Consider the following 14450-nt stretch of genomic DNA (forward strand, 5'->3'; position numbering starts at 1 on the left):
TTTACTTATAACCAATTTTAAATATTCATAATTTCGGAGCGTTTTCAGCCCAGCCTGTCATACTGAGTAGAGCAAAGACAGTTGACGATCCACCACAAGAAGGCGACAGAGACTGCATAATAAGTCCTTAGGGGAGAAAAACAGAATTTTCTCAGCATACATTTCAAACTATAGCCGAACAAATCATTACAGAACAGAATTATTTTAATTATTATTTTGTATTTAGTTTTTATCAAAAATGTTTTCCCCCAGAAACGTGTGGTGAATGTGTATCGTCTGATCACACGAGGCACACTGGAGGAGAAGATCATGGGTCTGCAGAAATTCAAGATGACCATCGCCAATACCGTGATCAGCCAGGAGAACGCCAGCCTGCAGAGCATGGGCACAGAGCAACTGCTCAACCTCTTCACACTTGACAAGGTCAGTCTGTCCTGTCTACAGCAGATAGTTCACCACATATCTTGAACATAAAATAAACCGTTTGAAATGGAACTTAAGAACTGTGACAAGCCATGAGTGATGAGCAGTGATTTGGTATTTACATTTAATAATGTTAAAGAGGTTTAATATGTATTAATTAGATTATAAACCTTACCATTTCATGAGTGAGTGTATATTCTGTGCTTCTGAATGACTGTATTTATATTTCTGGTGTTTCATCTGGTGCAAATTCTTTATCCATTATCACCAATGAAGCCTAGAACAACAGGGCATCAGTATGTTGTAAACTGATAGGTTCAAATGTTCTTTTCAGTTATCAAAGAAATAATTTGTCCCTTAACTATAGTTTTGTAACTATTAAATTATTTTAAATTCAAAATGAATAGTGTAAAAACACATTTCTGTAATTAATCTCTTTTGGCTTTAACAAAAGTATCCCTCAGGTTTTTCCAGATGTCTACAAAAACTTTCCTCCTTTCCCACGGCTGTTGCAATTTCTAGCCAAGAATTATTGATCATCTGGTTATCTCTATGATAATCATGCATGGACTGATCATGAAGATGTCTGTATAGTCGTGCGTGTTTCAGACAAAATCTCTTCAAAATGATTCATTATTCAGCTCAAATGAAACGCAGCGCCACACGAATTATTCACTCAAGTCTCAAAAGATTTAATGCGCTCTGCCAGCCGAAATCATGTTGTGCGAACCACCTCAAACACTGCGATGACGTCACATTCACCGTGCGCACGAACCAGCGGATGCGTCGAGTATAAATCAGGCTTTAGATACACAAAATGCTTGTTGGGCTAAAATCTTCAGTGTGTGCTGTTTAAGTTTAGTCAAAGTCCCTTTAAGGCAAGTCATTTCACTCGGCTGCAATCTTTGAAACGCCTATGCTCGGGCATTCTGTCTGAATGGGGAAAAACATCAAATTCTCAGAAACTGTTTGCCAAGCTTACGATTAGAAATTACAATAGAAATGACATATTTGGAATCACCATTAAAACAAAACCACAACCGTCTTATGAGTGTAATTTCTAATGTCAGAATCAAACAAGAAACAGAATCATCTGAATATTTTCAGGTTGCCCGAGCTAATGCGCATGTGCACTCAAAAGGAATGAGATTACGACACCAACCTCATTTATGGCCGTTCTACAAATCCTCTGGATAAAAATTGTCAGATAGCGCTGCTCTTCTGAAGTAGTTCACAACTTTGTCCTAATGGCGAATCTCCTCCAGAAGTGACCGTTACTGTTTACTAGTTTGTGGTGCATTTGAGTAGTTGCTGCTGTCATGTGTGTTTGACAGGATGGACTGTACCTCACGTTTGTTTCATACAGATTACAAAACCAAAAAACCTTTTTTTTTTTTAAGTGCACTTCATTTAAAAGTAGGGATTTCAATCTTTATGTGGATATTTCTTATGTCTGTGAAGCAAGTATTCACTGAGATTCCAGTGTGTTTGTCGACCAGCAAACTGTCATAAAAGCACACGTCTTGTCTGAGCTTCTCCCCTTAAACAAACGTCAGCCTATAGTGAGTGATGATTGGCTCCTGTACTTGTAGGCGGGGCTTCATTCGCCATATTGACCATTAGTGTTTGTGTTTTCAGGATGATAAAGCAGAAAAGAGTGATGGTTCCTCCTCGTCCTCCGGTAAATCCAGTATGAAGTCTGTTCTGGATGGACTGGGTGACCTGTGGGACCAGCAGCAGTATGAGAACGAGTACGACCTGGGCACCTTCATGCACTCGCTCAAATGAAAGACTTCAGAGACCAGCACAAACACTGGAGCTTCAGCCCTTAAACACTCCAGTCTTACAGCTCTTATTAACCTCACAGGATCGAGCTCTCCAGCTAATCCTGTACCAATGCAACTTTTGAACCTCAGGGTTTGCTAGAACTTGTTGGAGATGACAGTATTGATTGAGGAGACGTGAACGCTTCTGATGGATCATCCAGACCACCGGGGGGCGCTTGCTGACTCTGTAGGTTTACTATGAAGGGCTCGCAGCTGCTGCTCAGACAGGAATAAAGTCTTATGTGCACTGACTGAGATCTGGAGGAACGGCAGGACGAAGAGTTTTAAAAGGAAAACACACAAACACGTAGGACTGTAAATATTTCTGTTATTTGCCTTTTCGGGTAAGCTGGTAGAATTTTAATAAATTCTAATGAGCTCTTTAAAAATGTCTGTGTTTGCATTTATGAGCTTGTTTTTACTAGAATTGTGATACTGATGTAGTTTTTACTATTTTTATTTCAGTTTTTTTAATGTTTGTATAGTTCCTCTTCAGTTTTAGTGATTTTAGAGGACATTAAGATGAATTAAATGACCGCGAGACCTGCAGCGGAAATAAAGACCATATTTAAGTACAAAACTACTACATTTAATATTTATTTGAAGTAATAAGAGTTGCTTTTATTGGTTCACTTATGGCCCGTTTCCACTGAGTGGTACAGTGTGGGTCACCTTTGAGGCTTGCATTTCCACTTCTTGCTCGAGGAAATGTCAAAGTAAAGCTGTACAGGTCGTTCACATATCATATTAGAAGCACTTCTCACAAAACAGATGCTTTATACACACATACTTGTGTATAAATGTTCATTACTCATGTTCATGCAGATCAATGAGGCAAAATAGCCTACTGGAACGTGTGCAATTATATAAAATAAAATAAATAAATGCAACATACAGTATATGAACGCACACAGACCCTTACAGTCTCCGATATGTTGCCAATTACAGAAAAACTACACACGGCATATATTTAGTCCTTAAGTTCAAAAACAACACAACATAAAGCCCACAGTCAGTGCAAACCTCTCATCTGTACCTTTAATCTTCGCCAGCACATGTAGCCTTTGTTAGAGAGTAATTCCGAGTTCATGATCGTCCAGAAGGTGATGATTATAGTTGGCAGTTTGTTCATGTTTTAGGTTGCTGAAAGAATCATTTGCTCCTTTGTTTTTTCGTGCGTCACTCTGGCGTTTGTCCGTTTCTGAAAGGATCGGATGTCAGAAGCATTTCAATGACCACGCACACGTTAAGAAGTTTATTTCAAATATAGACACGCACACGAGAAAGCAAAACCGCTCGCGCTTTAGACGGCCTTGTAAACAACTACATGGCACAGGGTAGATCCTGCTCTTCTTCTTGGCTTTGTTGCTGTTCATCAAGATGACGATGGGTCGACCATGACTCGTTATTATATGTATATATTATTACCATGTAATGTCTCGGCTGTGTATTTAAAAATAGCGCTTTTTGTTTTCATTCTCCTGGCTTGTGTATGAGCTAGTGACGGTTGTTGCTAGATCAGATATGGTTGCAGCCGGAAGTTAACGAGAATTATTTAATTATTTATTACATTTCCCGTTTATTGTATTTTATTAACCTCAACCCTAAACCCAACCATCACAGTAATGTAAAAACAGTAACTGTACCGAGTATTATTTATGCTAGCTATTAAATTACTCAAATAGTATTTTTTTTTTTAACGCCTACCCCCACCCCAAATCCAATCCAACCATCACAGTACTGTAAAAATATGACTTGTTATACAGTGTCATAAAAAAAATGCTGCTATATTGAGGTGTAAATCGCACTTCAGGCCGGCCGCGTATCTGATCTAGACTTCACTACTAGTAACGCTTCTCTTTAAACCAATAGCGTTGAGCTGCACGTCTGGCTCTGCCTTTTGTTGTGCTATAGGTACCGTTATGAAAGGGTACACAAAAAGTGGTACGGCACAGTTTGCTATTTGGTACCTTTTGACAGTGGAAACAGCCATAAAAGCGTACCATATCGTACCACTGTGGAAACGAGCCATTAAAGGGCACCTATTTTACCACTTTTTCAAGATTTAAGAAGTGTGTCTGTAAAGTTTCAGCTCAAATCACCCATCAGATTACTTATTAGACCTTTCTGGTATTGGGATTTTCTGCTCCAAACACACTGTAGCTGTTTTTGTGACCTGTGCCTTTAAAGCTAGTTCTCCCCACCCACCGTTCCCACGTGCCTGTCAGAGTGTGACTCAAACTCTGGCTGCGTCAGATAAACGGCACAGTGACAGACATGAAGCAAGCAGACCTCACGTAATGTTTGTGAGAAATACTACAGTAAGAACTTTAGCAATGATTATGTGATCTATTTGTTGTGGAGTTAATTCAAGCCATTTTGCAACGAGTCGCACACAATGTCGTTAGCTGGAAAATTAAACAACTTTATTTTATATTTTACCTCAATCAAATGTTTAACAAAAAAAGCAACTCCGCAATCCAACAGGTTAAAATATTCTATATATTTTTAATGTCAATCTGCATTAATCTTATAAAACATGCGAGTCAAAACACTGAAAACTCTAGTGAGGAAGTTGAAATGTATGATTTTTAGCAGTGGGATATGAATAACAGTGTTACTTTCATCCTCACAGGAACTCTTGCCGTTTAAACCTGATTTACTGTTAAACTGAAAAACTCAGACATTGCAAACTTAAGGATGTGTTGCACTAAATAACCTGTTGATTGATCATCAATGTGACAGATGACAAGAGAAACACGGCTTGTAATAAGGAAAAAAAAAACAGTACAGTAATTTACTTTCTGCACTTAAAAGCTGAAATGTGGAACTAACCGTGCTGAATGTGCTGTGATAGCCTGGAAATCAAATGTTGTCAGGGCTTTGAGAAAATCGCTGTACTTTCGTCCCTGCTCTCCCCTACTCATGCTGAGCTGCAGGATTAGGAACAGGTGTGAAACATGAATACATTACTGGATTTTTATGTTGAATATAGGTTTTATAAGCTGGCATCAGCTGTTCATTGTTGAAGTCATTATTTGAGATGTCAGGGACACAGATTGGAAAATATTACTGACTCGCTCCTCACCTGCTGCTCAAGATATTTGAGGATTATTTAGGATTATTTGTCCAACGTCTGGGGTGACACAGTGGTTAGCACTTGCCTCAACAAGAAGATCGCTGGTTCGATCCCTGGCTGGTCCAGTTGACATTTCTGTGTAGAGTTTGCATGTGCTCCCCGTGTTGGTGTGGGTTTCCTCCAGGTGCTCTGTTTCCCCCACAGTCCAAAGACATGTGGTACAGGTGGAATTGGGTAAGCTAAATTGGCCGTAGTGTACGTGTGTAAATATGTATGGGTGTTTCCCAGTACTGGGTTGCAGCTGGAACAGCATCCGCTGTGTAAAACATATGCTTTAATAGTTGGTGGCTCATTCCGCTGTGGCAACCTCTGATGAATAAAAAAATCTAAGCCAAAGGAAAATGAATGAATGGTCCAACATCTGCTGCAAGTTTGCATCCAGAAGAGTTTTACAAGAGAACGAGACTCCGCAAAAGATGAGAATGTTTCACAGTGTCATACAATTACATTTAATAAGATTTACTGTTTAGTACAGAAAAGAGAAACTCAAATAAAAATCATGAAGGTGAGAAAAGCCCATATGCATTAGCAGCACTGCTTATTTTATCCAAAACAACAACTAAAGAAATCATTTCATCACAGTTTTACTGCAAAGTTAGACAAGCAGAGGTCCAAGTTAACAATCTCAAAGCCTTGCGAAGGTGGAACCAGACGTCAAATACAAAACTGAAACTGGGGGAAAATCAAAATCAAACCTAATAACAAATGGAGCTAAAAGTGAGGGAAAACCACAAGCCAACATGATTATAATAGAGATGTGAAATTCAGCTTATTGAAGACTATAATATGTTTGAGGTTGCAGAAATAAAATGCAATCAGTTGTAGGATATTTTGTCGTTGTAGGAGAACTTGTCATCCCCAACTGAGCCTGGTTTCTCTGGGTTTTTTTTTCTTTTTTCTTTTCTTTCACTTTCGTCAATTGGTGAAATTTGTTCATTGTTGCCACTGACTTGCTTGGTTTGGGACTGTGGAGCTGTGCATTGATGGATTTGCTCTTCAGTGTTTGGACTTTCAGTAGTGAATATTAAACCACACTGAACTGAATTTCAGCTCTAAAAACTGGACTGACACGGTTACTATTTACCAGAACTTCTATGTGAAGCTGCTTTGACACAATCGACCTTGTAAAAGCGCTATAGACATGAATTGAATTGAGTATCTGAGCTTATTAAGTAATCTTGCCTGGGTTTCACCACAACCTCACAGTTTGCTCTATTCTGCCATTAGTTTTATTGTCCATTCATTGATTTAATCGCATCATATTACCAATCATGTGTGTGTGTGCAACTTTTATTTCTCAATCTCACCAATATAAGCAGTTAAGCTTTGCATTTTCCAAAAATCTAAACATTTTAGTAACAACATTACAAAGTTTTCAGCTTCAAAAAAAAGGAAAGCGCCAAAAAATTAATTTACTCCAAGTAAAAATACAAAATAATAACAACATTAATGACATTGACCAGATATGCAAGTCTCCCCCAAGAAACAGCTAGCTAACATTAATGCTTGAGGAATAAGAAAACACAAATGAAAATAATAAAAAAGGAAAATCTGTTTTAATCGTCTTTTTTTATTTAATTAGTTGCAAAAAATCTCTAAAAAATAATGAAAATTTTCTCAGTACAAAGGCTACATTACTACTGGAAGGTACACTAGCACGTCGAGTAAATACACAGTAGAAAATGATTTGAGTGATGCTCGAGATGAAAATAAATCTGCAAGAAAGATTTATGCCTATATTTTTTTCGTTTTTCTTTTTTACAAACAGTACAAACAGTATTGCACATTACGACAAACAATCAAAACTCTTAATAATAAAAAAAAAGGGACTGATTCAAGTCTCGGGTGAGTAAAGGCCTCCACAATAAACGCTTCATCTCTTTATTTCTAGCTTCCCGAAATGTATAGAGGATGAAACCTAGCAAAAACAAACAAATAAATCAGCAAATATATAAATAAATGAGTGAATAAATCCATACATTTCTGCATAAATAAAATAATAAATACATTCCTGCATAAATATATAAATAATTTAGTCATTTAATAGTGCAGGGTAGTAAATAATTAAATAAATGCTATACAAATGGTAAAGTCTAATTAGGAGACACGGCCGGCCGGAAGTGGGATATGCACATCAATATAGCAGCATTTTTTAAGACACTGTATATCAATAATTCATATTTTTACAATACTGGGACGGTTGGGATTAGGGTAAGGATAGGGGTAGACGTTAAATACAATTTATTGGGTTATTTAATAGATCATATAAATAATACTCTGTACAACTACTGTTTTACTTTACTGGGATAGTTGGGTCTAGAGTTAGGGGTGGGGGTAGACGTTAATAAATACAATTTATTGGGGAATTTAATAGATATCATAAATAATACCAGGTAGAACTACTGTTTTTACGTTACTGTGACAGTTGGGTTTAGGGTTTGGGTAGGGGTAAACGTTTAAAAATACAATTTATTGGGTAATTTAATAGATATCATAAATAATACTAGGTACAACTACTGTTTTTACGTTACTGTGATAGTTGGGCTTAAGGTTAAAGCAAGAGTAGACGTTCAAAAATAAAATTGATTGAGTAATTTAATACATAATATATAATACTCAATTAATGGGAAATTTAATAAATAATTTTCGTTAACTTCCGGCCACAACCATATCTGATCTAGCAACAACCCTTTCAAACACTTATTTATTCTTGAACGCAGTTACATATTTACTTTTCCTCAGCTCCACATGCTAATGAGAGGCTGTCTATCAATCATCAGAGGCAGTCTTTGCAAAAAATTTGCATTTGATTTTTAACTGGCTTCTGATGATTGACAGACAACCTCTCATTAGCATGTGGAGCTGAGGAACAGTAAATACTGAAGGAAGAAAAAATCTACTTTGAGTTTAGCATTTTCTTATTCCCCCAACATTAACTATCCCCCACTATTAATTATTGATATATTTATTTATGCAGAAATTTGAGGATTTTTATATACATTTATTTATTTGCATATTTATTTTAAAAAATGTTATGTATGCAGTAATTTTTGGATTTATTTACTCATTTATTTGCATATTTATTATTTTATTTATGCAGGAATTTATGCATTTATTTACTCATTAGCATATTTATTTATTTATTTATTGTTTATTTACGCAGTAATTTATGCATTTATTTACTCATTTATTAGCATATTTAATTATTGTATTATTTATGCAGGAATTTATGCATTTATTTACTCATTTATTTATTTATTAGCATATTTATTTATTTATTGCTTTTGCAGGTTTCGTCCTCTATAGAAATTAGCTCTTCTCTTGCCGAAAAAAAAAAATTTATACTTCTCTAAATTAGATTTACAATTTGGGGTGTGTGTGTGCGCTTTATAAAACAAAGGGGAACATATCATTTGACGAAAACCATAAAAAATACCGCACAGAAGATTTCACGACTCTCCTCAGCATATAGGACTGATTGTAAGTATATAAAAACGTAAGTAAGTAGTATGTTCAGTTGACTTTACGAGCACCTGACGGCCTGTTGACCCTATAGAACAGGGGTGTCCAAACACTGTCCTGCAGGGCTGATGTGCTGCGTATTTTAGTTCCAACCCCAATTACAAACATGAACCAGCTAATCAAGCTGTTTCTAGGTCATAGGTCTCAAACTAGATTGCTGGAGGGCGGCAGCTCTGCACAGTTTGCTCTAACCTTGATCAAATACAGCTCATCCAACTAATCAAGGTGTTCAAGACTACTAGATCAGCTGTTTGATTAGGGTTGGAGCAAAACTGCAGAGCTGCGGCCCTCCAGTAATTATGTTTGAGACCTATGTTTTAGGTAAACCTAGAAACTTCCAGGCATGCATGTTGAATGAAGTTAAAGCTAAACTACACAGGACACCGGCCCTCCAGGATCGAGTTTGGACACCCCTGCTATAGAATATATATATTCAGATGTAATATATATATATATACTTTAAAACAATAATGCGATCAGATGGAACACTGTGATGTTGTCTGTAGTACTTCAGCTTCCTACAATATTACAAGAATACAGCTCAAACTCCTTCCTTCAGTTGTTTTTGTTTTTCTTTTGTTTTTTTCTTCCAAAAATAAAATTAAAAGCAAACAAGCATGACAAAAATAAAATTAAGCATCTGTTAAATCATCTCTTTTTCTCTCTAGCATAATTAAATTAATATATATATAGTCTTTATCTGAATAAACTTACTTAGAAAATATCGATCTCTCTCCTATTTCAAAATTGAGGTATTGCAAAAGATTACGTCAGTCAGAAAGCACACGTATTCGTCTATTAAAAAATGAAACGAAAAGAAAAAATGCTGACTGTTCAACCATCCAGATACAAAGAGTAGTGCATAACAAATATTATCTACTACATAAGGAACAAACATAGAAAAATCTGGGCAGGGAACTAAAAATCGACACCCAGAATTCACCTCACTTCTCTCCGTCGGTACAAAAGTAGTGTTCGCGTTTTTCATCATTTCCTTGACGAACTAAACGTTTCTTTTCTCCTCTCCACCCTCTCTATCTTTCTGAATCGAGTTTTAAAATGTCCACCGTTGACTTTAGCAGGTCATGATTCTACTTCAAGCTTCGCAGGATATAATCTGGATATAAATGTAGCGGTGAGTTCATTCCGCCCGCCGTATCGTAAAACTTTGAACCAGTGTTCGCTTGTGTTTCTCTCCCAGTTGAGTCAGCGCTCGGACACAGTACGTAAATCTGCATTTGTGTAGTGTTGTTCTTGGTCGTTTTGACTCGGCCTGCTCTTTGGTTCTGTGTCATGGGTTTAGGATCTAGCATACTGTAAATATGCAAATGTGTTCACAGGACGTTCCATGTCGGACATCAATAACAGTTAAAGCGAATCACAGTTCTAGGCACTGTCTAACCAAACTACACAAGTGTATAAAAATTGCACAGTTCTATGAACAATCACTGCAAAAAATAAAAAATAAATCTAAATACTTCACCTGTTAAAGACATTTCGCTAGAAGAAATCCTACATCCAACTGCTTTTAAACACAAAGTTGCGGATCTGTATGGAGCCCCTGGAGAACATGGTGTTGAGCAAGGAAAATTGAGATTAGTGGAAAGATTAGATTTCAGTGCATTGATTTCACTCACAAACATCTTTGTGACGGAAATATTATGAGGTGGGAGGAAAACTATTTCTGTTTTCACACGAGAATGTGACATTTGTGTATAAAACGCATGACTTTTTCAGCTGAACACAAATGTTTTACTAGAAAACATAATTTTTAGGCATTTTGTTTTTTGCAAAATGCTAGTTTTTGGTGGGCAGACACAACGTTTTTTGGGGAAATGCAAACCGAGGGAAAAATAGAGCGAGTGTGTTTGTGTAAAAATGTTTGTTAATGTTATGTTATACAGAAAACGCACTTTATTTTTACTCGCAAATAAAATCTAAACATTAATAGTTTGCAAAAAGTTTGTGATAAAAATATTATGAAGTGAGAGGAAAACTATTGTGACATTTCTTTATAAAACGCAATACTTTTCCAACTGAACACAAATGTTGTACTAACAAAAACAATTTGTAGGCGAAAATTTTTGCAAAACGTAAATTTTTGGTGAGGAGACCCAATGTTGTTTGGGGAAACGCAACCGAGGGAAAATGCAATTTTAAGAGAACACAAATGTTGTGATACAGCGAGTGTCTTTGTGTAAAGATATTTGTTAGTTTATGTTATATAAAAAAAACACTGTTTTTGTGCGCTAAACATTAATAGTAATATTATCAATATTAATATAAAGTGAAAGTAAAACTATTGTGACATTTCTTTATGAATAGCAATACTTTTCCAGCTCAACACAAATGTTTTACTAACAAACACAATTTTTAGGTGGTATGAATTGCTTTTCCAAGAGAAAAATGCAAATTTTAGGTGGGCAGACGCAAAGTTTGTTGGGGAAACGCAACAGAGGGAAAAATGCTTTTTTTTTGTGGGGGAATGCAACACTTTTCACAAATGTTCCGATAAAGCGAGTGTCTTTGCGTAAAAGTTTTTTGTTAGTTTATGTTATATAAAAAGAAACAGTTTTCGCTCGCAAAAAAAACATATAAACATTAATATTTCACAAGGAGTTTGTGAAGTGAGAGTGAGAGGAAGTGAGAGGAAAACTGTTGCGACATTTCTTTATGAGCAGCAATAGTTTCACAGTTCAACACAAATGTTTTACTAACACAGTAAGACATTTACTGTGCATTTTACTAATGCTTTTCTGAGAAAATACAAATTAGGCTACCTGTGTACCATGTGTACTATAGCAGGAGAATGCAAATGTTTTGTAGGTTTATCATGGGAATGCAATATCTTGTAAGAGAACGAAACATCCCCTGTGTTTCTACATGTTTCTGGGGCAGATGCAATACTTTTGAGAGCGAACAAATGTTTTGTACCATAAGTCAGGACTAAGTTTATCAATGAAACTCAATATTTTGTAAAGGAATGTGGGATTCCTTGCAAAAACAAGGCAAAAACTAAATTGTGTAAAAATGCTAATGTTTTATTCGCAAACACAAAGCTTTTGGGGAAACGATGCTTTTCTAAGTGAGTGCTAATGTTTTGCGAGCAAACAAAAACTCTCTGTGAAATTAAATATATTTGTAAGTATTTGGAAAGAAACAGCATTCAAATGTTTTTGAGTGAACAAAATTTGATCAAAGATTTATTTAATCGTTCACTCAAAGATTGTTGATAATGAATGTTTTGTAAGCAAAGTGTCTTGAGGGACCGAAGCACTTTAATGTTTTCAGAAAATCTAATATTTTCAGAGGAAATGTTAACGGTTTGCGAGTCTTTACCAGCGAAACCCAACGAAGGACGAATAAGTGGGTGGAAGTAAATATTTTTCCAAAAAAAGCACAAATGTTGTTTGCAATATTGAGGATTTTCTCAATGAAACCTCACAGAATGCTTCGGGGAATGTTTTACTATTACACACAAATTTTTAGGGAGGCTTGGTGGAGCAGAACAAATTTTAGCAGGAAATTCAATGCTTTTGTGAGTGAATGCAAAGGCGAAAGTACTGAAATATAATTTTTACTAAAAATCTTTTTTGCTCATCACCACATCCTTTCATGGGCTCTGTACATACGGTCATCTGGTCGGCCTGGTGTTCTGCAGCGCTCAGTTTGTGCTCCGTGTCGCTCGTTCAAATTGGGGAAAGGAAAGTGAGGCCTGATTTCCCAGCATGCATCGCAGACTCATGTTCATGCAGTGTGGGTGCAGACGCAGACCCTCATTTGCCTGAATAACGCATGACGGTACAGATTCATACCAGGATTTAGCAGCAAAGCTATTGCAGCATTACATGTAGATAATACTAAAGAACTCGGATAAAAAATGCGCCTAAAAAACCGAAGCGAACAGAAGGAGATGCATGCGTGAGGTTTTACTAGTCATTTCAACACGGAGAGCGGATCGAGTTAACTCAGGTGTTTGTGAACAGCTCACCCTACATGATTTATCCTACTTTACCTTTGGTAAATCTTATTTTTTTGTTGTAGTCTACAGGGGAAAATGTCTATTTATTTTTCACAATAAGTGCATGCGCCTTTTAAAAAGTCTGACACTCAAAATGTATTACCTATACGCATATAGATAAATATAAAATAAAAAATAGATCTTTTTGTAAATGTATATATTATATATATATGTATATAGTCTCACACTGCCTAATGTTACCAATATGGAGCACTAAACTGATCAAACAGAGGAAAATGAGCGAATTAACAGCACAACATCCTGATAAGCGTTAACATCGACTGTTTGTGCCAAAGTGCAATGTTTGAGCACGCAGACTCAACAACTCATCTTTTCCTAAGGTTTTTAAGCAGAGCAGACAGAGATGTGATGTGTTTGTGGTGGAGAGGGCGATGCTGCGGTGTTCATCAGCTCCAGCGGAAGGACACGTGTCTGGGTCGATCCCCGCCCTCCTTCACCAGCGGTTTGTGAAACTCTCGGCCAGCCCGCGAGTGGATGCTCGCCCAGCAGTACTCGCAGTAATACTGCAGACACGTCACGTTGGCACAGAAAAAAGGGGCAAACTTCCCTCCGCAGCGAGAGCCCTGACATTCATCACACATCTGATCGTCTAGAACATACGGCTTCACCTCCACCTGCACACACACAGAGAAATTCACTGGTTAATGTGTCTGAAATAATAAGGACTTTTATTCTAGAATATGTTATAACGAGGACTTTTATTGTGGAATATAAAGTATGATGAGGACTTTTATTGTACAATATACAGTATGAGGAGGACTTTTATTGTACAATATAAATTATCATGAGGACGTTTATTGTAGAAAATACTGTATGATTAGGACTTATTGTAGAATATACAGTATGACGAGGACCTTTATTGTAGAATATACAGTATGACAAGGACTTTTATTGTAGAATATACAGTATAACGAGGACTTTTTTTGTAGAATATACAGTATAACGAGGACTTTTATTGTAGAATATACAGTATAACGAGTACTTTTATTGTAGAATATACAGTATGACGAGGACTTTTATTGTTGAATATACAGTATAACGAGGACTTTTATTGTAGAATATACAGTATGACGAGGACTTTTATTGTAGAATATACAGTATGACAAGGACTTTTATTGTAGAATATACAGTATGACGAGGACTTTTAATGTAGAATATACAGTATGACGAGGACTTTTATTGTAGAATATACAGTATAACGAGGACTTTTATTGTAGAATATACAGTATGACAAGGACTTTTATTGTAGAATATACAGTATGACGAGGACTTTTATTGTAGAATATACAGTATGACGAGGACTTTTATTGTAGAATATAGTACTGGACTAGTACTGGATTGCAGCTGGAAAGGCATCCGCTGTGTAAAACATATGTTGGATAAGTTGGTGGTTCATTCTGCTGTGGCGATCCCTGATAATTAAGGGACTAAGCTGCAGGAAAATTAATGAATAATCAGTCAGTCAGCAAATGTATTAATATACACTGCTCAAAAACAA

General features: G+C 36.4%; 2 protein-coding genes across 6 annotated transcripts in view; one reads left to right on the forward strand and one right to left on the reverse strand.

The window, feature by feature from the left end:
- Nucleotides 1-2638, forward strand: part of btaf1 (BTAF1 RNA polymerase II, B-TFIID transcription factor-associated) — a 53919-nt gene extending 51281 nt beyond the window's left edge. Inside the window, exons 37-38 of the mRNA XM_056470407.1 lie at nt 253-423; nt 2062-2638. Of these exons, the coding sequence (XP_056326382.1) occupies nt 253-423; nt 2062-2211 (321 nt within the window). The 3' untranslated portion in view covers nt 2212-2638. The remainder of the gene's footprint in view (nt 1-252; nt 424-2061) is intronic.
- A 3175-nt stretch (nt 2639-5813) lies between these two features.
- cpeb3 (cytoplasmic polyadenylation element binding protein 3) overlaps nt 5814-14450 on the reverse strand; it is a 121371-nt gene continuing 112734 nt past the window's right edge. For all 5 annotated transcript variants that reach the window (XM_056471563.1, XM_056471567.1, XM_056471566.1 and 2 more), the window contains one exon: nt 5814-13566. In XM_056471563.1, coding sequence (XP_056327538.1) covers nt 13339-13566 — 228 coding nt within the window. In that variant the 3' untranslated portion in view covers nt 5814-13338. The remainder of the gene's footprint in view (nt 13567-14450) is intronic.

The sequence above is a fragment of the Danio aesculapii genome, chromosome 13 (assembly GCF_903798145.1).
Source record: "Danio aesculapii chromosome 13, fDanAes4.1, whole genome shotgun sequence".
NCBI lineage: Eukaryota > Metazoa > Chordata > Actinopteri > Cypriniformes > Danionidae > Danio > Danio aesculapii.